Below are 24,797 nucleotides of genomic sequence, written 5' to 3' on the forward strand. Positions count from 1 at the left end.
CTCTATGTTTAGTAGGTCAAGAAATCTCCACACAGTTCTCCATAGTGGTTGGACCAGTTTGCACTCCCACCAACAGTGCAGAAGAGTTCCTTTTTCTCCACACCCTCGCCAACATTTGTTGTTGCTAGTTTTTTTATTATGTGCCATTCTCACTGGTGTAAGATGGTATCTCATGGTAGTTTTGATTTGCATTTCCCTGATTACAAGTGATGTTGAACATTTTTTCATATGCCTGTTGGCCATTTGTATTTCCTCTTCAGAGAAGTTTCTTTTTAGCTCTTCTGCCCATTTTTTGACTGGGTTATTTTCTTTGTTGTTGTTGAGTCTCATCAGCTCTTTGTAGATTTTTGTGATCAGGCCTTTATCATTAGTGTGGGGTGCAAAAATGTTCTCCCAGTCAGTGGGGTTTCTCTTTGTTTTTGTTATTGTCTCTTTTGCTGTGCAGAAGCTCTTTAATTTGATGTAGTCCCAGCTGTTTATCTTTGCCTTCACTATCACTGCTTTGGGTGATGTGTCTGTAAAGATGTCTTTGATATGCAAATCACATAGTGTTTTGCCTATATTTCCTTCTATATATTTTATGGTTTCAGGTCTTATGTCTAGTTCTTTAATCCATTTTGAGTTGATTTTTGTGTATGGTGTGAGGTAGTGGTCAAGCTTCATTCTTTTGCATGTAGCGACCCAGTTTTCCCAGCACCATTTATTGAACAAACTTTCTTTGCTCCAATGCATAGTCTTTGCTCCTTTGTCAAAGATTAGTTGACCATAAATCTGTGGGTTTATTTCTGGATTTTCTATTTGATTCCATTGTTCTGTATGTCTGTTCTTGTTCCAATACCATGCAGTTTTGATGATTATGGCTTTAAAAAGCCTTTTAACTAAAGAATGAAATGTTCCTTTGGATATTTCTCTCTCTCCCACTGCTCCTGACCTGCACAGCCTATGCAGACCCGTGCTCTTTCAGTCACACAATGATATTCTGTTTATTTGCACCTGTGCTAGGTTCATATTTTTGAATATTCTCCCTTTCCTTTTTCTCTTAAGTTTTGCCTGTCATTTAAGCTTGAGTTCCTTTTTTTCTAAATCCCACAGCATTTCTGGACTATGGGACAGCTAATCATAGTATGAAACATAATGTCAGATAATATAATATACTGTATTATAATTAGATAATTATAATAATGCCTCTGAGCATCTGATTGTGATAATAAAATCAGACAATTACTGAGTGCCTAAGCTGAGCCACATATATACTGAATCTTCCTTGATTCTCACCTGACCTAGCTTATGATCCAGCAAACAAGTGACAACTTAGACAAAAGGACTACTTTAAGATCACACAGCTAATAAATTATGAGTCTACCTTTCATCCTCATCCAAAGCTCAAATTCTAGTCCACCCTACTGATCCCAGCTCCCCTACCCTTTGTGCGCATGTCTGTGCATGCATTTGTAATTTGTTCAGCATGAGTTGACTTCCTCCAACTAAACTGCATGTACATCAACACCAGGAATCCTGTTTTACCATTTTTCCTTTTCACAAGAATGGGCTGGGCAGAACACAAAGAACAATCTCCTTAGCACTGCTGATCCCCAATGAACAAGTGTGTCCTTTAGCCTTGCTTCTGCTAGACCTTCAAATAAAGGTGCAATTTAAGAAAAATTTTCTTTATGCCTGGTGTATACCGGGTTCTGTGTAACCTGCTGTCATTGGTTTATATGATTCTATCCTCACGACAATCCCTTGGACAACATATTATCCTCACTCTATAGATAAAGAAACTACAGTTTAGAAAATTTTAATAACATCCAAAATAATTTTCCTCATAGGTCTCTTGATTTTAAATGCCCTTGTCTTGCCACAGTGTCTCTGCTGGTCCCAAGGTCCTGTCCTCTAACCCTAAGTCCAATCACTATGCCAAAACATGCCCCAACTTTGATTATTCTATGCCAACTTGTCCTGAAGTGACCCTTGTAGACTTTCTACCCATGAGGCTCTCTCTACTCATTTATTTCTTCATGTTTCTGTTCAAATTTCACTTCCAATCTCAAGCTCTATTGAGATAAATCATTCTATCTTATCCTCTTAACAGTTCTCATCTTTGCACATGGCTCAAAGAAGAATATATTTTCTGATTTATTATACCTTTCATTCTACTATGTCTAGGTCTTTGCTTTGTTCATATAACTCCCCAAAACATTCAATATATTAATACACTATAAGCACATTAAATGTTATAGAAACCCACTGTATATTTACTGATTGATTCTTTTATCAGTCTAATGGAAAGGGAGAAGAGAACATTTGCAAACTTCAAATTGGCTAGAAATATTGGACAAGAGCATTTTTCCTCTTCAGAAATTAGGAAACAATCTTATAGTTCTAAGTAGACAAAGTCCCAAGTTCAGAGTGCCCCTAATTCTGTTAAAGAATATGGTGCATCTATTAAACTCCATGAAATAATTAGTTAATCTTAACAAACAGACCAAAATATCTTGCCAATGGCATTTAGTAGAATAGCAATCTTAAGAAACAGGCCAGAAATACAGATTGAAGGAAAGAGAGAGACTAGTGTACAAGCATGTACCTGAGGAGGATTAAGATGAGAAATCAGGGAGATGCTTCGAGTTTCAGAACTTCTGGAAGGTGGAACACTTGATATATCAGCATTAGTGCAGGAATTGAGTACATGGGGAGATTTATTCCCAGCTTCTTTTAATTTTTGTTTCTTTCCTTCTGTGTCAACAAAAAAAATCAATATTATTAAGAAACATCATATTATCTAATATACAAACTTAAGTGTCAATGTTCAAAGAAAATATTTGCTTTTGAATCACCAGGAGTCTGAGTCCACTCTAGAGAGCAAAGACCCTTTGTTGCAATTGGTTGATAAGATGCTTTTTCTCACATAATAAAATGCCTAGTATTCACTGATAGGTAGAGGAACAGCACTTATAAATTTAGATCAGAAAAATTCTTGATATTGTACAAACTCCCAACTAATCTTTTAGACTGGAAAAAGAATGATTGCACTATTACATAAAATGATTATATAACAATAGTCATTAATCTCCACCACTGACACATTTTATTTGCTTCTGCTCATTGTTAAGTAGTTTAAAGACATTTCATAAATAGAAATGAAGACAAGTGATTACTAAATTAAGTATATTTATATTTTACTTCACAAATAATATAAATATAAAGTCAATATCCCATTGTTAGATATTAAGTAAGTTTTTACCACAATATAAAAAAGTGACTTCAAGCTTCTTTTTTGTATATTTCTGTGGTTTTCACAAAGTGTATATGTATCATTTTTATAATCAGGAGACAATAATGTCCTTTTAAATTGATTTAAAAATCATTTGTTAATAGAGGCAAAAAAGTCACTTCCCTACTCACCTCTATCATGTTCTAGGTTTGGCTACAGTGGGGATAGGGTTGGAAGTGGGGGGAGGGAGAGACTAGAGAGGGTAGGGGGTAGGAGGAGCTAGAGGGGAGGGGTGGGGGACACAGAGCTGTGGAACAGGGTGCTTTTTCTTTTCAGTTGGTCGAATGCTACAAACAGGTACCTGTGAGTGCCATGTCCCAGTTTTTTCTAACCAGCTCTTCCAGTATTTCTACCATATTTGTCCAGATGTTGTCAAACACTTCTGCCACTATCGCATCTTTGATACAGTCGTGAGGGGAAACTGGAGGAAGTCCATGCTTATGCCACCTCCTATGGCGCTGAGCTGGTTTTTGTTCAAGACAGTCATTGTCACTAAGGACAAAAAGCATTGGAGGTCAGCGTCAAAGGAATGCCGTTATCATGCACAGATATGTCTTTGTACATATGCACATAAAGCTAGCAGTCTTTTAATGCAGCTCATCTCTATTTTTAAACAATTTATAAACACGAGGCACATTTTTATTATACAATATTTGTAGCTTTTGAGAATCAAATATGTATTTAGTACAGAGACTAAAACTTTACCTTGCCCTTCAATGCAGGCAAATAGAGCATCTCAGACGCCACTAGGCCCCCGGCCACTAGCAGCCTTGTCCACTTTCACCAGCATCTGACCACCATTCTCATGTCTTACCTATGCCCTGTGGTCAGATATGAAGGGAGGTTCTGCTCTAGTGTACACACTTCCTGCCAGGAACCTAAGAACTTTCGGGAGCACATTGTTCATCTTTTGGAGAGGTGAAAAATACGTTCTCACACACAAAATGAAATGAGCACAAAATCAAAATAAAAGTCAAATAAATATCATATTATTAATGTCAAATGAAGTTTCATTTACTCTTCTTTTCTGTCAAAAGCGAAGTACTCTTCAGTATTTCCATCCACATCATAGACCTCTTCTTCTAGGGATGAACCTGTCATCAGGTCAGCTGCCCCCGGGCACCCCAAGTTTGGCAGGGCTGGGACCATGTGGGAGCCGGAGATGCATAACCTATGGGAGAAGCAGATGTGATATGGTGTGTGCACAGTGTCAAGAAAATAATGTTTGCGCAAGCATGGTAGCTCTTTAAATGCCCCATAAACTATAGCTCTGGAATAAAAATTCATTAAAAATTACATCTGGCAAAACTCATATCCTTAAAAGCAACATTTTAATGTAGTCATCACTAAAGTGTTTTCAGGGCTTCTCAAACCCTAAATTTTGGATACTCTTTTGCAGAACGAAGGGATGTCAATGCACCACCCCCAAAATGTGTGACTGGCATAGAGGGATTTATCAAAACCTGCTAATGAACAAATGACAGTGGGCTAGAGGTTCTATTCTTCTACCACTCCTTGGGGCTTAGGGTCCATCACAGTGAAAGCAGCTTTTGATTCTGCCTACCTTTCACAGAGGCTTTGAAACAATTTAAAGTTAACACCCTTGATATTTACATTTTGCACACATGCACCATGATTATCATCACCAATTTAAAATCAGAAGCATCATGTGAAAAAAATTTTCTGTAGTAGCTCTTCACTGAAATCTAAACTTCCAAATTGGTGGGACCAAGACTGAGATAGGCAAGAAATAGTATAACTAAAATGAAATTAAAAATACTTTTCCAGGGCCTCCCCGGTGGCGCAGCGGTTGAGCGCTGGGTTGCGAAGCTGCCCGCAGCCTCTGCAGCGTCGGTTCGATCCCCGGCTGCTCCCCGGCCACTGGAGGAGGGTCCCACATGGCGCGCAGACCTCTCCTGCCGCCCGCTGCTCCCCTCAGCAGTGTACTTCGGTCCTTCTACCTGCTCTGCTCCCCGCTCTGGCTCTGGTGAATTCTCTCACCCTCCCATGCTTCTGACTGTACCCAGTGCTTGTATAAATAAATAAATAAATCTTAAAAAAAAAAAAAAAAAAAAAAAACACTTTTCCAAAATAACTTAAAGGAGCTTACTCTCGGATGTTGCTGTTTCGCTCGCAGGTATTAAGAAAGGATTTGTGGGCTGCAGCCCGAGGCTCACTGCCCTGGAAGTGCTGGAACCCTTCATCACTCGGCAGGATCAGCTGTTTTCCTAAGATTCTGAAAGAGAGGAAAAAAGTAAGCTACTAATATTTGCATTAAAAAAAGGAAAGCATTTTAAAATTTTGAAAGTAGAATAATAAAATTTTTGAAGGAGCATGTCTGAAGTGATAAGGATACATATTTTGATGGGCAAGTGTTTTCATCAAAATGAACTGGAGTGGGTGGTTCCAACACCCATTCTAGGGAAGTATAATGAATAACTTTCCTACCTCAGGTGGAGGGATCTTCTCGCCCACTCACTGCATTCAGCTTGTAGATTCTGAGTCTGAGGGCTTACTTTCCCTTCAAATAGCATTTCCTCCACTTCCCAGAATAATTGCTGTACTTTCTGTGCACTGGCGTTATCAAAGTCCTAAAACAGAAAAACACATTTAGCGATAACATTAAGTCTAAACTTTAGTATAAACATTGTCTAAACATTGTAAATATATAGGCTTGATTATCAATGTAGCCTGTTCAAGAAAAGTATGGCATGATAAAAAGATTGTGGACTTTGCAATCAGATACACCAATTCTCCAATTTTTACTCTGCTGAGAAATTACATTCCAACCTCAGTCTCGGTTTCTTTAACTGTTAAATAGTGATAATTTCTACCACGAGTTATAAAATTTATTTAATATTTTTATACATAGAGATATAGGCATATGTATGAATACATATTGACACAGACATCCATATACATATACCTATACATTTATGCCCACACACATATGCTCATATATGTACGTGGACAAATGTCTCTCATTATTTGGGACTGACCCACCTAAGAAACTATAATATATAAACTATTTTTTTGTCTTATGCTAATATACTGAAAAGGAAATTTCTTAGAAAGAGCCATTTGCCTTTTTTAATCAATAAAGAAAAATCTTTAGTTATCCCAGGAGATGTAGTGATGTGAGGCCAGAGTATTCATTTTTGTTGCTTGACCTTAAGTTCTTGGATTGTGACTGTAGTGAGCTGTAGTGAGAAAACCTCTGAGTCTTTGGGCATGTGCTTAGGAGGTAAAACTAAAATATTCAACTTAGGATACTAAAGGGAAATTTCCTAATTACAATGATTGTTTACAATTTTTATTTTTCCTAATTTTTTCTTTCATTTAATCCTAATTGTCAGAGTCTGTTCTGAATTTCCAGCCATACTATCATGCAAAATCATATATTTCATACTGAGATGGAGGGTTAGAAGGTGGAAAGAACAAAATTATCAACAGCTAAGACTCTGGGTTATGAGATCATGAGTGATTTTGAACTTTCCTACATTTTCTATATTTTTAAATTGCTATGTGTAACATAGAAATGCTTGTATATGCATGTGTGCAACTGGTAATGCTTTTTATGTGGGTAAAAAGATTTTTTTTGATTCTCCATTCTAATGTGTAAAATGTGTATAATCCTAGAATTATCCAAAAATATTCTGAGACCTACATCATCTCTCCAAGAGTAAACTGAGCTCCTCTCTGTAGATAAGCCAGTGGTTGAACTCTGGGTCCCAGACCAAGAGTTGTGGGCTTCTGTGGGTGTGGAGCTGCCACTGGATGAAAGAGATGACACGGATGTGCTGCAGGAACAAAGGAAAGGGATATCAGTACCACTTACTGGGAAGGGGCTCTGAGTCTCCTCCCTCCTTCAGGTCTGATTTAACCATATAAGAATTTAAAGATGTTTAATTGCATAGCAAACTGATGCTAAAATTATTTTTGCAGTGTTAACATTTCATTCAGCTGAAAACAAAACTGCCTCTTACAATTTTAGAAATTCATATCCAATCACTAATTTTGCTTGCTCCCTTTGTTATGGGCATGTCTTAATTTTTCAATGAGAACAATTAGCAAGTTAATTCTTACCAGGTATATTTATCAATGGCTTTTTGCACATTTCTTGTAAAATCTGTAGGTAAAGGATCTTTGCTTTTCACAGTAGAGCTATGCTTTCCAGATCCCTCTGACAGTCCTTTTCTGGAAAGAAATATATAATAAAACATGAATAACATCTCTAATATATTATTATAATTATATTCATTAAAATTTTTAAAATTTCCTTTTGAACAAAGTTGCTTCACTCCTCATGCCATGTCTCCCTCAATGCACACACACACACACACACACATACATACACATCACGCATACACACATCACATATATTGAAGAAACTGAGGTCTAGGACATCACCATCTCTTTGTGAAGATGATAACCTTAACCTACCTATACCTTTTATGTAAACTGGGAAAAATAGACAACTCTTGTGACTCAGTCGGATAAAAGTTCCCCAAATGCTAGGTGGGCAGAACCTGACTACAAAGCATAAGACTCAGCAAGTGAAACATGGACTGGATTTCAGGTCCCATTTGTCCTTTAACCAGACATTGTTTACTTGCAAAAGTCACCCAGACTTCCAGAAGAGATGGTTAATTCCAGACTGACTTCTTTGAATCAGTAAACACAAAGAAAGAAAAGAAATGACTGAAACACATAAGCGATTCACTTTAGTTTGGTGTTCGTGTTTGATATGTATGATTTGTAGAGAGCTTTAAAATATTAAAAGTAATGGAAAACTAAAGAGAAGTTCTAAATTTTAAATAAGATTAAACTTCACTAGTGTAGCACAGTTAACGTTAATCATTAAAATGTCCTTTCAGTGAACCTCTTAAAATATTTACTTCCCTCTAGTCAAAATAACTTCCTAATGTTAAACAGAAGTTAACTTCTATTCTTTTAGAAATCATGTTTTCAATATAAATAACACACATTACATTAACTGAAGATATATAGTGGTGATTTGGAGAGAAAAGTCAACTTTCAACATTTCTAGCATTACTTAAATATGTTAATTTTGCCTAGGTACAATTAATGTTGTACCTAATTTTTATAGTTGTATTTCTGAATGTAAATGAGTTAAAAAAAATACATCACCATTAAAGAATAAATTCTGCTTAACTATGTGCCTATAGTACTTTACAACATGGGATTTTAAAAAAATTAAATACTATAAACAGAGGTTAACAAGAACCTCAACTTTTCTTACATATATCTTGTATAAGTAAGAAAAATAGAATTATATAATTCCCTTCTCTTATTGCTCATGTTGTAAGTACAACCAAGTAATTCTGAGGGAAAAGGTGTTACCAAAAAAGTACCATAGAAAAGAATATAGGACAAGCTTTTATGTCAATGATCTGCTTTATCTTTCGCCCTCTTCTGCTGTATTAAAACCACCAATTATTTATCATTTACATGTGACTCAACAGCTTTTTAGATAAATAATATATGACACAAAAATAGGCAATCAGCTAAAAACTTATATCAAATATATCTGCCTTGAACATTAAGCAATATAAGTTAATTTGTTTGTTATTAAGAACTGATTTTAAATCTCAGGGGGGCAAAGTCTAAATATCTGTTTATATATTATATTATTCCTTCATAATATCCATATAGTAATAAACGCGGATCCGAATCTTGCTCTGCTACTGACAGGCTATGAGCTTTAAGCAAGTTAATTCTCCTAGACTCAATATCCACATCTGTAAAACAGAGACAATATTGTCAAAATTTTTGTACAGTTGTTGTGATACTTAAATTCGAGAAAGTAGGTGAAGTGTCTAGATAATCAGTGCTAAAGAAATCCTATCTAAGATTTGCATTCTTGCTCACCTCAAAGGGAGGCTGAGCACAGGGGTCTGGAGATGTGGAGGTGTTGGGGACTTACTCTGAAAGGAAGGCCTTATAGCACCTTTGACTTCCACACCATTTCTCCAACCTTTTCCTCCTCTCCTCTTCCCTATCTCAACTCCTTTAAAGAGTCTAGATTTCTGGGAAACTTCAGAGCTCAATATTAATAACATATACCTGGGACCACAGAATTCAGGACTCTGAAGTCAAATTTGAAGCCATTACCTTAATCGTGGCGCAAAGTCACCAAGAAGATAGAAAGCTGGTCCCAGGGCCCAGGCCGCCTGACCTGCATGTCTCCAGGAACCACAAGTTACTGACATTATGAAACAAATCTAAAAATGTGCCTTTTCTTTTTATGTCTTATTTTGAGTCTTTCTCTGTCTTCTAGCCATGCACCATACTGTTATTTCATCATAAACATGAAATATTAACTATCAACAGCCATATAATCTGTGCAGTCTTAAGAAAGTGATAGCCTATACTCTTAAAACTTGAATATGATAAAATGTCTAACAGTTTAACATTAATTCCTATCTATGTTGCTTAAAATTTACATATAAGGCTCATCATTTAGGGACAGGATGCAGGTTTTAGGATAGACTGAAGTGCAACCACTGAGCTATATTACCCAAGTTCCATGCTGTGTTACAGTTATGACTGAGCCCCAAGCTGCACGACCCATTCCAATTGTCAAAGAAATGACTGCATCACCAATTTTAATGTTTAAAATTTGCCTCCTGACAGTCCAGAAACTTCTGCCACTTCATCCTATAGAGATTCAAGTATTAATCAGTGCTCACAGCCTTCACTATTTTGTGTTTCTTTGAAATGATGGTCTGACATGGGCGCTGCATTCTGAACGGGTGGAGTGCAGGCTTGTTGGCTGGGCAGACTGTTCCCTACACTGTTGCATTTCCCATAACACAGGCTGCCTGACTTCTCACAGATGGGTCCCTAGGATAGCCTCCGTTTTGGGGACTGATGGAGGATTCATCTCAAAGCCATTCATCTCTAGCAATAGCTTTACTTCTCCTGGGAAAGCCTGATGATGTCAGCACGTGAGATTCATGAATGCAGGAGGGAAGCCGACCAGGCGCATTTGGCTCTGCAGGCAGGGCAAGATCACGCCCTTGGCACAAAAATATTACAGAATAGAAGGTTCACCCCCCAAAACCCCCCTCCCCGCCCCTTCCCGGACAAGACTCACCCAATCACAATCAGCCCCAGGCCTGGGCTCTCCTCCTCAAGGCCCGGCCCCGAGCCCCGGGCCTGGGCGCCGCCGGGCGCTGGCATCCGGCGCGGGTCCACCGCGGGCGGCGGGTGGCCGCGCGCCCCCGCGCCGGGGCTCCCCGCCCGCCCAGCCCTGCGCCCCCCGCCCCGCTAGCCCTGCCCCGCAGCCCAGGCGCGCCCGGGAAGCGCGAGCCCCGAGCGGCGCGTCCAGGGGCGCTCCGGGCCGGGTCTGCACGGCCCAGGGGCGCGGCTGCTCGCCACCGGGCGTCCGGCTCCGCTTCCCCCCTCGGCTCCTGGGGCCCCGCCAGGGCCAGATTCCGGCGCGGCGGGGCGACGCCTCCCGTCCCAGCTCACGCCCATCCCTCTGCTTCCCTCGGCCGCTGCACCCCTCGCCACGTCGGGCGGCGCCAGACGGCGGGCCCCGGGCTCCCCGCCTCCAAGGCCGGGTGCGCTCCCCACTCCCGCCCGCTGACGCGCGGGCCCAGAGCCACGGAAAAGCACGTGGCTCCCCTCCCCGCTGGCGGAGGCCGGGGTCCCTAACCCAGTGACCTGAGCTTTGCTGCCGGCCACTCCACGCTGGCACCGCCTCTCCGCCCCCCGGGGGCTTCAGTGTGCGGGGATCCGCTGCCCTCGATTCTTCTAAAAGAATTTTAACCAACAGGGGGAAGGCCCAGAGTTACAATTCAGCTCCCATCAGAGTATTCCCGGTGAGCAATGGCTGGGGAGGGGGTGCAGTTGTAGAAGAAGCCAAGTTAAAAAAAAGATTACAGTCTCAGACCTGCGCTAGGCAGCATGCAGGTCCAATTAACAGGTACTCCAGGTCTCATTTTGCACCAGAGATTGAGCTCCTTTCAGTCCTGTCTCTCCATCTTCCAGTAGATGCTTTTGTTTCATTCAGTCGAGTACATTTTCTACAATCCAGAGGATATACCTGTATTTTTGACTTCTTAATATGTGCTAGTTTCAATTTTGCAACCATACAATTATATTAATACCAGTGCCATGGGACGCTCCGTTGTGAAGAAGCAAAATGACCAAACCACAGTTTCATAAACTAAAAGAAACAGCGGTTAGCTGAAGTAAAATGCATTTTCAAATTGCTGTGAGCATTCTCTTTTGAGATCTCAGGCATCTAAGCCTGAACAGGAACGAAGAGGCTGGCTCATTTCTTCTGCTCAGAATGTTGCACTTGTACAGAAAAACCATGTCCTTTCCATTTATCAGTGAAAAATTCAGCTGGTTAGTTTGCATTCAGCTTCTCATGGACAACCCTAAACTGATGATAAGACACCGCTATGAACAACAAAACAATAACTCATTTCTTGAATTCAGGATACTAGAATCCTTACCACTTAAAGTGGTGACTATATCCTAAAATTAATGAGATTTTAAATTATTTTACAAATATACCATATGATGGTATTTGAAAAATATCTGCATATCTGCTAGTGCTACTTTTATGTAAAAGGAGGTATAGATACGATAGGGAAACAAAAGAAAGTAAAAAGAACATCTGATCCAAACATATGCTAGTTGATTTACACACACATTATTCTGTTTTTTAACACACGTGCTAGGAATGTGCTATTATCCAGTTTTACTGATGAAATGACTGAATGCAGAGAACTTAAGTAGCATGTTCAAGGTCATTGAACTAGTGGTATGATATGTGCGTCCCAGGTATTTACTACTACGTAAAGAACCACCTCAAATTTGGGGAAATAAAATAATCATTTTGTTATGCTCAATCCACCAAATTCAGGAATTCTGGCAAGACCTGACTGATTCTTCTGCTCCCAGTGAAAATATTGACAGGATTTATTCAGTGATATTCAGCTAGTGACAGGCCTGGTCTGCAGTGTCCTAGAAAGCTCTAGCACTTGACCACATTATCTAGCACTTTGGGATAGGTAATCACTGGAAAGTTGGGTGCAGCTGGGCTCCTCTCCCAAGTTGTCTCATGACCTCTGCAAGCAGTCTTTCCAGCAGGGTAGTCAGAACTCATATGTGGCAACTTTGGGTCCCAAGAAACTGAGGCAGAAGCTGTCAACTCTATTAGAAGCTGGTCTGGAACGGACACAGTGTCCTTTCCACTGTACTCCATTTTCAAAGCAGTCGCAGAATCATTGGAAGATAGAGCCCACCTCTCAATAGGACGATGTCAAAGACATTGAAGGCACCTTTACTCTGCCATAATTCCCACCCCCCCCCACATGTTATTTACACTCATCCATCTGTGCAATAGGGCCCCTAAATTTCATGGTATCAATCATGTCCTCTGAGGGTGAGGAGGTTCCTCAGTAGCAGCATTTTTTCTGAACCTGAATACCTACCTGTAAACTAAAGGCACAAGCCAGCAGCCTCTCACATCCCCTATGAACAATGGAGAGACTAAGGATAGCCACAGTTTATACTCTACTTCCAAGAGGGGCAGTGGATTGAAATATTTTCATGCAGTGCTGTCAGAAAGCCACTAGATGTCAATCTTTCCTGTCTTTTACTAATTTAAGAACTATACCTAAAAGGTTTTTAATACCATACATGTATTTTCCCCCAAGGTTTGGGGTTTAGTGAATTTTTACTCCAGTACAGATGTAGGATCCTTTTAGATGAGAAATAATTATTGCATTAACAATATCTAGTATGCAAAGTCAATGGAAAATGTCAAGCTACCAACATCCTCCATGGATGGAGTGCTTTCACTTTGGCAGGCAAATAAGGTCAGAAACTTACATACCTTACTTCCAAATCTCACAACAACCTTGAAAAGTGAGATTTTTTTTTGAACAAGAAGGAAAATGAAAGGTCAGCAACATTAAGTAAACTGCTGAGTAAACATGTTTATCCAGATCTTTTACCTTTTAAAATTCATCTCAGATCTAATTTGCAGATGTCTGTTAAAGCTCTTTTTCATAAAGATGATCTAGGGACATCTATTATAGACAGATCAAATATGTTCTATACCGGGCCTCCCCGGTGGCGCAGCAGTTGAGCGCTGGGTTGCGAAGTTGCCCGCAGACTCTGCGGCGCTAGTTCGATGCCCGGCTGCTCCCCGGGCCACCTGAGGAGGGTACCACATCCACATGGGGCGCAGACCTCTCCTGCCGCCCGCTGCTCCCCTCAGCAATGTGCTTCGGTTCTTCTACCTGCTCTGCTCCCCGCTCTGGCTCTGGTGAATTCTCTCACCCTCCCGCGCTTCTGACTGTACCCAGTGCTTGCATAAATAAATAAATCTTTTAAAAAAATGTTCTATACCAATATTTAGTGATATTTCTTAACTACTTGAAACATCCCAAGCCCTGTTATAAGCACTTGATATATGTTGGTGCATTTAAGTCTCACAGTAGTTCTTCAAAGGAGGAAACACATGCTTCAGATTAGTAACTGAGACACAAAAAAGTTAACTGCACATCAAGTCAACACTCTAACTTAGGCTGTTGGTAACAAAGTTCATTTAGCACCATGGTTCAATCTATCTATGCAGCATATACCACCAGAAAGCTCTCTAAAAGTGACATAGAAATGCTAAAGCTCACTCTTAGCAAACAATGTAAAAGTTTTAAAATTTAGAGGAATGCTATATCTAAAAAGAGATAGCAGGAGGAAAAAATACTTAGACTTTTAGTATGAAGTGTATAAAAAACTAGAAAGTTCTGAGTAATCTTTGAGGCCAACAGTCTTCAAAAAAGTATAGAAAACTATAGTTAGTATATTATTCAAAACAAAGTACTTAAGTATGTATAAATCATATTTTAACTGGCAGCTTTTTTTTAGTGATATGTAAAATAATCATGGCTTACAATAAATAGCATTTTAGATTCAATGAAATTTAATAACTCCTGAATTTGAAGTATAGTCTCTTCAACATTAATGTCTTAATTGTTTAATGGATAATAGGTCTATAAAAATCTGCCACATATTAAAGAAGGGAAATTTAAAAAAGCAGCATGAACTGGAAAATGATATTGTACTAGGGTAATTTGTCAAATGGTTAATATTACTAGGTCCTTGTTATGGAAATAATCCGTCTTTCACTGAAACAACTTAAGTTTTTGTCTTCCAACCTTCATAGAGCTAACAAAGCAAGAACAAAAGCTAAATTCAGCTCAAAAGCAAATTCCAAAGGGCCTCCTATGTAGTAATTAATTACAATACAGGATTAGCTGACCTTACAAAGCAGTCTTGGGGTAATTAAAAACCCATAAATGGACTTTCTAATTAACCAAAGTTCTTAATTTTAGCATAATAAACATAGCTATTTTTTCTTTCTGGCTAGCATTTTTGGTCCTATTTTTGAGATCTTTGGCTCCTATGTTTCTCTAGAAGCTTCTTTGCTTTTTTTCCTTATGTCAATATTTAGATCTACCACACACTTGAAATTGTTTTTGTGTGTGAGTAATGTGACATCGGTGATCAAGTTTCTTTTATTTCCTTAAGGATATACAATTGATTCTGCACCATTACTGAGAAGATCACCTTTTCACCAATACTTGCAATGCCAATTTTACAACAATCAAAAACAATACCCATATAGATGTGTTTGTGGCTTCCCTGACCTGGTTATTGTTGCATCAGTAACACTATCTTATTTACTGTAGCTCTGTAATAAATTGTATATCCTTTATAGTAATTAAGACACATCTCAGAGATATTGCAAGTTGGGTTCAAGATAACTACAGTAAAGCTAATATCGCAATAAAATAAGTCATATCAATATTTTTTGTTGCCCAGTTCATGTAATTATGCTTACACTATAGTGTATTACATTGTGTGCAATAGCAGTGTCTAAAAAAATATACACACCTTAATTTAAATTACTTGACCACCTACCAACAACCATCTATGACTTTAGTGATTCAGTAACTTACATTTCAATTGAGTTCATAAAATAAAGGTTTAATCTTGCTTTCTTGGCTTAAAAAGTTTTATCTGCTCTGGGAATTTTCAAGTTTGATCTCTATTTTGTATGTCATCACATAGATATTGACACGTGCTCATAATGACTGGGTACAAAAGGTGATCCTATCTGTAGCCAAAGTGTGCACTAGATTTGTATAAGTACACTTCATAGTGTCTGCATAAGGTAAAGTCAGATGTCACATAAGATGTTCTCAGAATGTTTCCCCATTGTTGAGGCAAATGACTGTACCTCAATGTGTGTTTTCTAAAAGGACATTCTCTTATATCCCCCTAATGCTGTGACCATGTCGAAGGAAATCAGTAATAATTCCCTGAAACTATTTAGCACTCATTCCAATATTCACTCCAGTTGTCTCAAATGGTTCTTAGAATGACATTTTTAATCTAGCTTTCATCAGGGTTTCATATTTTAAAATCTCTTTACATCTCTCCAGTCTATTTTGATCTAGAAAGAAAATGGTTCTTGGGCCCTTCCTCTGAGTCCCAGTGAAACCGACTATTTGAATGAGAGTAGGTCAGTTATCTTGTAGAATAGATTATGTTCAGAATGTCTTGTTATTTCCTTACCAATCATATTTTTAAGTTACTTTATGGCATCATTTTGGTTTATAGATATTTTATCAGAAATGTTCTCACCTGAAACAAAAACATAATAGTGATGAATGAGAATTTAGTGCAAAGAAAACAAGTGTTTTTCAGAAGACAGTTGTTATAAAATGATCTGGAAATCACAGCAGGACCAGCGTAGACCTGGTGTTAGCCAAGAAGTCATGTGTTGGTCAGGTTAGGGCCAAGGTAGGTTGATTAGCACAGTTAGCAGAGAATCCAGGAAGAGAATTTTAAGGGTGCTTAAGTCAGGTAGTCTGGAGTTTTTAGAGTTAAAGTAAGAGACATATTTATGTAGCAAGTCAAGGTTAAATGCTACCATCAGTCAGACAAAAAAGGGTTAGAAGTAGAACTTCAGTGGAGTCAGAGAAGTAAAGGAGACAAAGACAACTGCCAGGTATGGGACGACAGACAAGGTTCATTTTAATTTTTAACCCCAAATTGGGTGGTGTGTATATGCGAGGCAGTGTGTTAGGACAGCTGCAATGTATGCCGGCTTACACTGGAATTCAGGAATTGTCATCAATGTGGCTTTTATATTTAAATTGAGTTCCATGATTCCTTTCAATATAATTTTGATGTGCTCTGTCAAAAGAAATTTCATTGTAAGGAATTTAAGTAAATGATTAGTTTAGAATTTATCACCTTAATGACACTTAGATTTTTAGATCATCAAAATTATATCATTTATGTTAGACATTAACAACAAGAAAGATCCAATATTATGTGAAAGAATAGATTCATTAGCTAAACATGAATATAAGTGATTGGCAAGGATTACAGTTGTCAATATTTAATTATAAGGCTTCTTCTAAAGTCTTTAGTGAAACATCTAATTAAGAAGATGCTAATGCACAGGTATATCCTTACCTAGAAAGCACCATATCTAATTGCTTCTTCTCAATTTTTTTTCATGTGAGACAATGCTTGCTTATTCCCTGCCTTACTAGTATGAATAAAATATTTTCTTTGCTACTAAACCAACACAGAATTATTTATAACAGATACTAAACTAGAAAAGAGTTAGCAAAACTAATGCTTTATTTTTAAAAAGTTGTGACTTTATGATAAAGTCATTAGTTGCCTGTACTTCAAAATGGACAAAACTAAACTTTAAAACGTATCTTCTGGTAAGTATTAATAGTGATATTTTTCTGAGGAAGATACCTTTAGATTACTTACTAACATGATTTTTTTTTCAATTTTAGTTTCATCAGAAAAAGTATAATTTCTTAGAGTCAGTTGTTCCAGGAAAAATACCACTAATAACTTGAGAAGTGGATTTTAATGTTCATTACTATCTTGAACAATTCATTAAAAACACCTGGTAACCCATCTGTGGGTGATGTAGGTTGACTTCCTAGATATGAATTTTACGTTTTCCAAATATTAGTCATATAGAATTAGATAATTTCTTATGTTTCTGAACATAATTCTTTCATGGATCTATAATTATTATCTCATGTTTGTGTTGGGGATTCATGATAATGTCCACAAAATATGTGTGCAATACTTGGTACTGGATGTGCATGGATATACCAGCAGTTATTTCAAATGCCAGGAACCTTAGTAGAATAATATATATTTGAGCAACACATACATGTCTGCCTCAGGGCTTCTCAAACTATTGTGTAGTATCTGATACCATTATAAAAAATGGCCAATTCATTGTGGATATGTTTTTGGATATATTAAAATTAACTGACTACAAAATAAAATGGACAAAAAGATGCACAAAATACAAATCCAAAGGTTCTAGGTTTTATTATCAGTCAGAGTTACTCTGTCAGTTGCTATAAAGTTTTAAAAATGCTTATTTTCACCTTCTGTACTTCTTTCCTGATGCTTGGGTAATAGGAATTAGCTGGAAACTTCTACCCAGTAACTAATGGAGGTTAAGTTGAGATGCACTGGTCTAGCAGAGACAGACAACGCAATTTTAAGAGATCTTACAGACACCCAGCAACAATAATAAATAATATGTGTATCTTGCAATGCAAGTAATGTAATATATTACATGATTTGTAATTGCTGTATTTATCATCAACCATAAGTAGAAAGCTACTAAGTTGATATTTCCAGTTCTTACCCTTCTCCTAAATTCCACTCATGAATGTCCTCTCTGCCTGACAGTCTTCTTCAGATGTTTTCCTAAGACTTTAATTCAATGTCTATCCCAAGCTGAATTGCTCCTCTATCTAACAAACTCACTTCTGTGTCCCCAACTGTATTAATGACATTCTTCTCACAGCCACATAAAATGACCTTCATGTCTACCTCTTCAGCCTCACCCATGCATTGCTAAGTCCTGTGAGATAGATCATCCCATGTCTTTATTTTTATCATCTTCACTCCTAAGCCTCTATACCTCTGGTTCATTGCCAGAGAATTCTTACCAACACTAAGTTTTTACTCTCTCTGCATTTGTTTAATCTTTCTAAAGCTCAGCCCTGTTCATGCCACTTCTCTGCTTAAAAACATTTAATGGTTTTTCCAGGTGTATCAAACAGAAGCTGGTATCCAAGATTCTCCCCAGATTTTCCTTAATGCCTTTTTACAAACACGATGCTCCAAACGAATTCAGCTTCTTACGTAGCTTTGTATCTCCACGCTTTGCTCCCAGTTTTAGTTACCTGGAAAGTCCTCCCAAACCCCAAGTCTTGATGAGTCCCAATTTTATACATTCTTTTTGAACTCAAACCCCAACATCCCCTCCTCATCATCGATTACAGACATGTTTTCTTGACTATGTGCGCAGAACAATTTGTCTGAATGTCTCCTCAATCACCCCTCTTGTTTTTCCTGCCTTTTTGATGACAAGATCCATTTCCAATTGTTGCTCTGAGTCTAACTCCATATGGCCCTGAGATAGAATGAATATTTTATAACACAGGTTGATAAATAATGTTAGAAATCTAATGTTTCATCTTTACTATAGATCATAGCAATATACCTTTACTTTTTGTATAACTTTATACAAAGGGTGTTGATGATGAGTGATAAATAAAAATGTATTTAGAGTAATGAGGATTATGAACTAATAGTAATAGCTACTTATTGAGTGTTATGCCCCAGCTGCCAGAGACAGGTTTATGTACTTTTAAATGCTTGCAGTATCTCTTTGAATAAGTTTATTAATTCTCATTTTATGATTGAGAAGGTGAGGCTAAAAGAGATTAATAAGATACTCAAGGTAAATATGTAATAGGTACTCTATTCTCAGTGTTTTCTCAGAAAAAATATAAAATGGGATTTGATTCAAAGTCAATTTGACTTTCAACCTATCTGCAAACTACAGTAATTTATTAGATATTGCAATTTAGAACTATAAAGATTTCAAATCCCATATCATAAGATTTTATGAACCTGGCGCATATCAAGTGTTCTACACATTATTACCTTACAAAAATTTCAAAATTTGTTCTTAAAAACACAGAACATATAATTATTAGTTCAAATACAATTTTTGAGGTTTAAAATGTCAACAAAGGAAAGAAGATAATTAAAAGCTTAAAAATCTATTACATATGACAGTAAGAAAAAATGTTTTGAGTTTAAGGTAATGCTAGACATGGGCAGTGAAGTTAAGTTCGTTACTTTTTTTTTTTTTTTTTGTGGGACCCTCGCCAGTGGCCAGGGATCGAACTAGCGCAGCAGAGGCTGCGGGCAGCCTCACAACCCAGCGCTCAACCCCTGCACCACCAGGGGAGGCCCATTTCATTACTATTTTTAAGAAAAGTAATAGTCCTATGACTGTAATAGAAAGTAGTAGTCACATGCCAACTATCTATGGAGGCTACCTCTCATCCCTGTGGAAATGCAAAGTCCCAGCAGAAAACATTACTAACTTTGGAGAACTCCAAGACAACAAAACAAAAAGCCCAAGACAACAATGATTCTTCAAAAAGGACATTTAAATTGCCTCTAGAGTTTTATGAGATTAGGGGTCCAAGAAAGTGAATTTGTATAAGAAAGAAAATACTCATTCATTTTATAGATACATAACAAAAGCCCTCTGTTGGCCTTAAGTGTCACTGGATAAAAGGTTTGGAGTCCAAAAATGGTATAAAATCTGAATATAAAAAAACAGGAATACAAGGTCAAAATGGGCAAGAGTTATAAAACTCATGTTTCTATCAATCAGCCGATGGTAAAATTGGTTTGTTATAAATTATTTTGCTTGGAGTTTTAATTGCCAAGAACCTGTCAAAGACAGTGTGAGGACTTACTGTAGACACCAAGCTGTCTTCTTCTCTGCCTTGTCTACTGATAGAAATTCTTGGAGATGAAGATCTTTTACAGGGTGATTAAGTGTGTGGTGAAAATGAGAAGTGCGAAGCAGGTGGTGAAGAGGGATGGTCACGACTAAGCAAGCAGTGTGGGTGAGGTGCAGGGTATAAACAAGCAGCACAGGGAAGTGAGGGTGAAGGTGAAGAATGCTGTATCCCATCTCTGGGCTTGTTAGTGAGGTAGGAAGAGAGAGCCCCCTCTGCCTTTGGGTCAGATACAGCAGCCAGTGTCTTGCGAAATGAAAAGAGTAAACCCTCTCCCAAGGGCTGTGCATTTTTCTAATGTGTGGGTCAGAGATCAAAACTTACTCTGCTGTACAATATTTTGTGTGTGTGTGGGGAGGCTCTGAACTAAAAGATAGTTTGCATATTTTTCCACTCAAATTAATTCACTATTCTTAGTTTACAAAGAACAAGTATAGAACCAGCTCAGATATGATGTAATAATCCCTTCAAAAATATATAAGATGTGAAATAGGAGTTTCTTTTGTAGCTGAGTGCAAGTTTTAAAATTAGATTACTGTTTCTCAAGACTTGTTTACATTTGTTTTACATGGATTCACATCCTTTCTACCTACCCTTGTTTTCCTCTGACTCCTGCTTTAGCCACCTTCTCCTCCCATGTCCCTCAGCTTTAGAAAACTAAATGTTTTAATATTAATCAAGCAGATTAATAATTAGCAGCAGCTATCTGCAAACTGACAGGCAGGGTAGTACTTGTATAATTAAAATTTTTTGTTTAATGACTTTTGTTAATTCAGCGTTATAAATCATTAGCCCCCGAAATCCAGAAGGAAAAAAAATAGTTCAAAGTAGAAAAAGTCTGTGGTATGGAAGGGGAAGAATCACCTTAATACTTTCTTCCTTTCCTCTTGTCCATTTGAAACTCATGTTTTAAAAAAAACAGAAATGAGGTATGCCAGAAATGAGGACTAGAAGCATTTGTGTATATAAAAAAGAAAAATGGTGCACCTTGCAGCTGTCTGATGTCCCCCAGAGCTTGTAGACATATATTATAGAAAGGTCCTTGAACGAATATATCTGTCCAATTATTTCTCATGGCAATTATCTAAAATTAAATATCTACACTTTCAGTAAAATGAATATATTTACTTGTGCAGAACAGTCACTACTTTAAGTAATGCCAAATACAGTGCTATTCAAAAAGCATAAGAAAATATTTTGGGCCATAACCAACATGGAACACCATGCTCAAGAATGGAAACTCAGCCCAGCTCTTTCACTAGCTATATTTGAATATTTTAGTCAAACTGTAAAAAGCACTAAAACTGCAGTTCATAGTCACCTTGTAAATCTGTTTGCTCATAAACCATTAATTGCATAAATGTTTACGACTGGTAGTCACTGACAAAGATCTTTTCCTTAGGCCTATATATTCTCAACACTTATCCAAATGCAATTGATTTTCCACAGGGGGGAAAATTGCATAACAAATCTGTTAATATATTCCATGATATGATGTTTTAAATGAAAAGAAACAACTTAATATTATTTACTGTTTATTTTAGCACTGAGATGAATGCCATAATTTTGTGGGAAATGTTATTATTTAAACTGTGAATGGGTTAGAAGACTAGTCTTAATCTAAAAGTTTTCCAATTCAAGATTTTTTTTTAATTTTTTTTTTTAATAGAGGCATGTTTTTTATTTATTTATTTATTTGTTTGTTTGTTTTGTTTATACATGCACTGGGTACAGTCAGAAGTGCGGGAGGGTGAGAGAATTCACCAGAGCCAGAGCAGGGAGCAGAGCAGGCAGAAGGACCGAAATACACTGTTGAGGAGGGCAGCGGGCGGCAGGAGAGGTCTGCGCGCCATGTGGGACCCTCCTCAGGTGGCCGGGGAGCAGCTGGGGATCGAACCGGCGCCGCATAGGCCGCGGGCAGCTTCGCAACCCAGCGCTCAACCGCTGCGCCACCGGGGAGGCCCCAATTCAAGATTTTTTGAGGGGGGGAGAAGAGGGGACTTTTGTGCTAGTAGGTCTGATTTTTTTCTTCCTTCACTAGATTTCAATGCAGAAGTCTCCATTGGTGACTGAGACCTAATGGTCTGCCTTTGATTATTTCATTATTCTTTTGTAGTATTCAGAAGGCTGAATTAAAAAAAAAATCCACCTTAGTTTTAAAATAAATATTTTACAAAAGGATTATTTTCATCACTGCTCTTGGTGATGAAAAGATGGGGTGCCCGAGGGTTGTCCTGCACTTCCTGATGAAATCATTCCGGAGAAGTCAGTCTAGTTCCTGGAGTACCTGAGGACTATTGTAAGAACCCAGAAGCTCCAGGGTATACGATCACGTATCCACAGCATTACATATTCCTTTTGTGTCAGATGATGCTATACATATGTAAATTCACATGATGTTGCACAAAGGAAATCTATCCCACAAGGGATCAGAATTGAGTCAGATCCTTGAAGGGAGGTGCAGTGTCTCACAGTTTCTTAAAACCACACTCCCAGTTACTCAGCTCGCCTGCACATTTGCCTTCATCTGCTTCAGAGAGGGGGACTTGAAGGTTCCTCCTTTCAAAGACCTGGGAAAACCAGATTATCAGAGGACTTAAGTGCGCTGAGCTCAGCTAGGAGAGAAACACATTTCTGCCCACCTTTCCTTCAAGCCCTGCTTCACCTCCTTGCCCTCTCCTCTGGTAAATAACGAAGGATTATCCCCCCACGCCCCCCGCAAAAAAGTTGAGCAAATGCATGTCACAGTATGTGGGTGAAAAGAACAGAAACCCAAGGAACATGGAATATGGAAAGAGGGGGAGGGGGCCAGGGGAGTGAATGGAAGCTGCACATTACAAATTTTCTAAAGAGCACCTGGCAAGGCGCTTGAGCTTGAGGGCTAGGGGTCCCACAGAGCCCGAACCCCGCCGCTACTCACACTTCTCCGCCACGCAAGTCGCTCTCCGGGTCGCTGTCGGAGGCCCACTCCTCACCGATGTCCGGCAGGGTGAAGAACAGGGTCTTGGGGCCGGGCCCTGGGGGCACCCATGTGCTGGGCTCTCGCTCTGCGGGGCCAGGCTGGCGAGGAACCCGCGGGCTCCCGGCTGAAGTGCTGCAGCCTGCGGCGCCCCCAATGGAAGGCAGCGCCGCCCAGATCCCACCGGGACCCAGGGGCGCCCGCGCCACCAACGCTAGGTGGGCTGGGGAGCCGGCGGCGCTACAGCTCCCACTGCCTGGGGGCAGGGGCACGGGCAGGGGCTGGAATTTGGCCGACCTCGGGCTATTAGGCAGCGAAAGAGGGGTCCCTCCAGCTTCTGACCCGCGGCTCGCGCCCGACACCCTGGGGTAGGAGGCGGTGAGCAGAGGGTGGGGCGCGCCGGGCGCGGGCTGCAGCGGGGCGTGCGCCCTCCGAGGGGCAGACGGCGAGTCCGATGCCAGGGCCGGAAAGAGGGTCAAAGTCGGGGCGGCCGTGAGCGAGGGGCCGGAGCCGGAACCCGCGGGTCCTGGGGGGGCAGCTCCTCCCGAGTGGCTGGAGGCGACCGGCGAGGGGACCACGGGGGGCGCCGTCGAGGTCTTGAAGATTTTGGCAAAGAGAGACCCAAGGTCCAACACCGCGACCTTCATGTCCGGGCTTTGGAAACGCGGTACCCGCTGCTGCTCGGACTTCCAGACCCCCGGGCGCCGGGCTGCGGGGCTCCATCCACCGCCGCCCGCGGGAGTCGGGACGAGGGGGCCCCGCGGGGCGCGGCTCTTGGGCTTCCCCGGAGGCCCGCAGTGCGCTCTGCAGCCGGAGGAACCTCTCTGGCACTACGGACCCACCTTCCCGGCCGCCCTGGCCCACCTGCAGATTGCAGAGGCGACTCTGGGCAGCCGCGGGATGAAGGGCACCTTCTAGAGAGCAGCTCTTTCTCTGTCCTAATGGTGTGAGACCCCCAAGGACCAAGGGTCCTGAAGCCCAGGAAAGCGACTTGGCTGCAGCTGCCAGAGCCACGGCGGGCTGTGGGTGGAGATCAGGGCCTCCGCCTGCTGGAGATACCCCGATGGGCCCCCGGGGCTGCGCAGGCGGTTGCTAAGCTAAACAAAAACCCTGCTTAGCTCAATGCTAATTGGGCCCCAGAATGCAACTTGGGGCTGTGTCCTCAATAGATACCCTGGCTCCCCTCCTTGAGCCAGGCCTTAAAGGAGCAGTCTCCAATTTCTCCATCACCCTTTAGAGCTTCACTGGATTTGCCCAGCTCTGGACTGAAGACGAGGAATTTGAACCTAACCCTGGGGGAAAATAACCCCGGTTCCAAAAGATCTGCAATTCATCTCTTACGAGGCCAAATGTGCCAGGATGGGGGTGATGGCCAGTTCCATGACACAGGGAAGGTTGATAAAAACATGCATTTAGGTGAGTAGACACGAAACAGCAGTGCCTACTCCTCCCACCGCAGAGCCATGGCCCAAGGGTATCACTACATTGGACAGAGGGGAACAACAGTGAAATAATTCACCAAAGAACTTGGAAACACAGTTGGGCCCTAATAGCTAAACTAGTTAAATCTACCAGCAATGTAAGGGTTTAAATCCCTATTGGAATGAACCAAGAGACTATG

The 24,797-nt window shown here is 39.9% G+C and overlaps 1 protein-coding gene across 2 annotated transcripts in view; it reads right to left on the reverse strand.

Annotated features, from left to right (window-relative positions):
- FAM149A (family with sequence similarity 149 member A) overlaps positions 1-23,874 on the reverse strand; it is a 36,264-nt gene extending 12,390 nt beyond the window's left edge. The window contains exons 1-9 of one of the 2 annotated variants that reach the window (XM_037526355.2): positions 23,342-23,874; positions 23,138-23,296; positions 7,361-7,471; positions 6,942-7,074; positions 5,723-5,865; positions 5,385-5,510; positions 4,293-4,445; positions 3,576-3,766; positions 2,588-2,736 (exon numbers count right to left, since the gene is read on the reverse strand). In XM_037526355.2, coding sequence (XP_037382252.1) covers positions 2,588-2,736; positions 3,576-3,766; positions 4,293-4,445; positions 5,385-5,510; positions 5,723-5,865; positions 6,942-7,074; positions 7,361-7,471; positions 23,138-23,296; positions 23,342-23,823 — 1,647 coding nt within the window. In that variant the 5' untranslated portion in view covers positions 23,824-23,874. Of the gene's footprint in view, positions 1-2,587; positions 2,737-3,575; positions 3,767-4,292; positions 4,446-5,384; positions 5,511-5,722; positions 5,866-6,941; positions 7,075-7,360; positions 7,472-10,394; positions 10,450-23,137; positions 23,297-23,341 lie in introns of those variants that run through there. The other variant, XM_037526354.2, reaches the window with a different exon arrangement.
- Between the last annotated feature and the right edge of the window lie 923 nt (positions 23,875-24,797).

Source organism: Talpa occidentalis, unplaced genomic scaffold (genome assembly GCF_014898055.3).
Source record: "Talpa occidentalis isolate TD23 unplaced genomic scaffold, MPIMG_talOcc4v2.1 talOcc4.4, whole genome shotgun sequence".
NCBI lineage: Eukaryota > Metazoa > Chordata > Mammalia > Eulipotyphla > Talpidae > Talpa > Talpa occidentalis.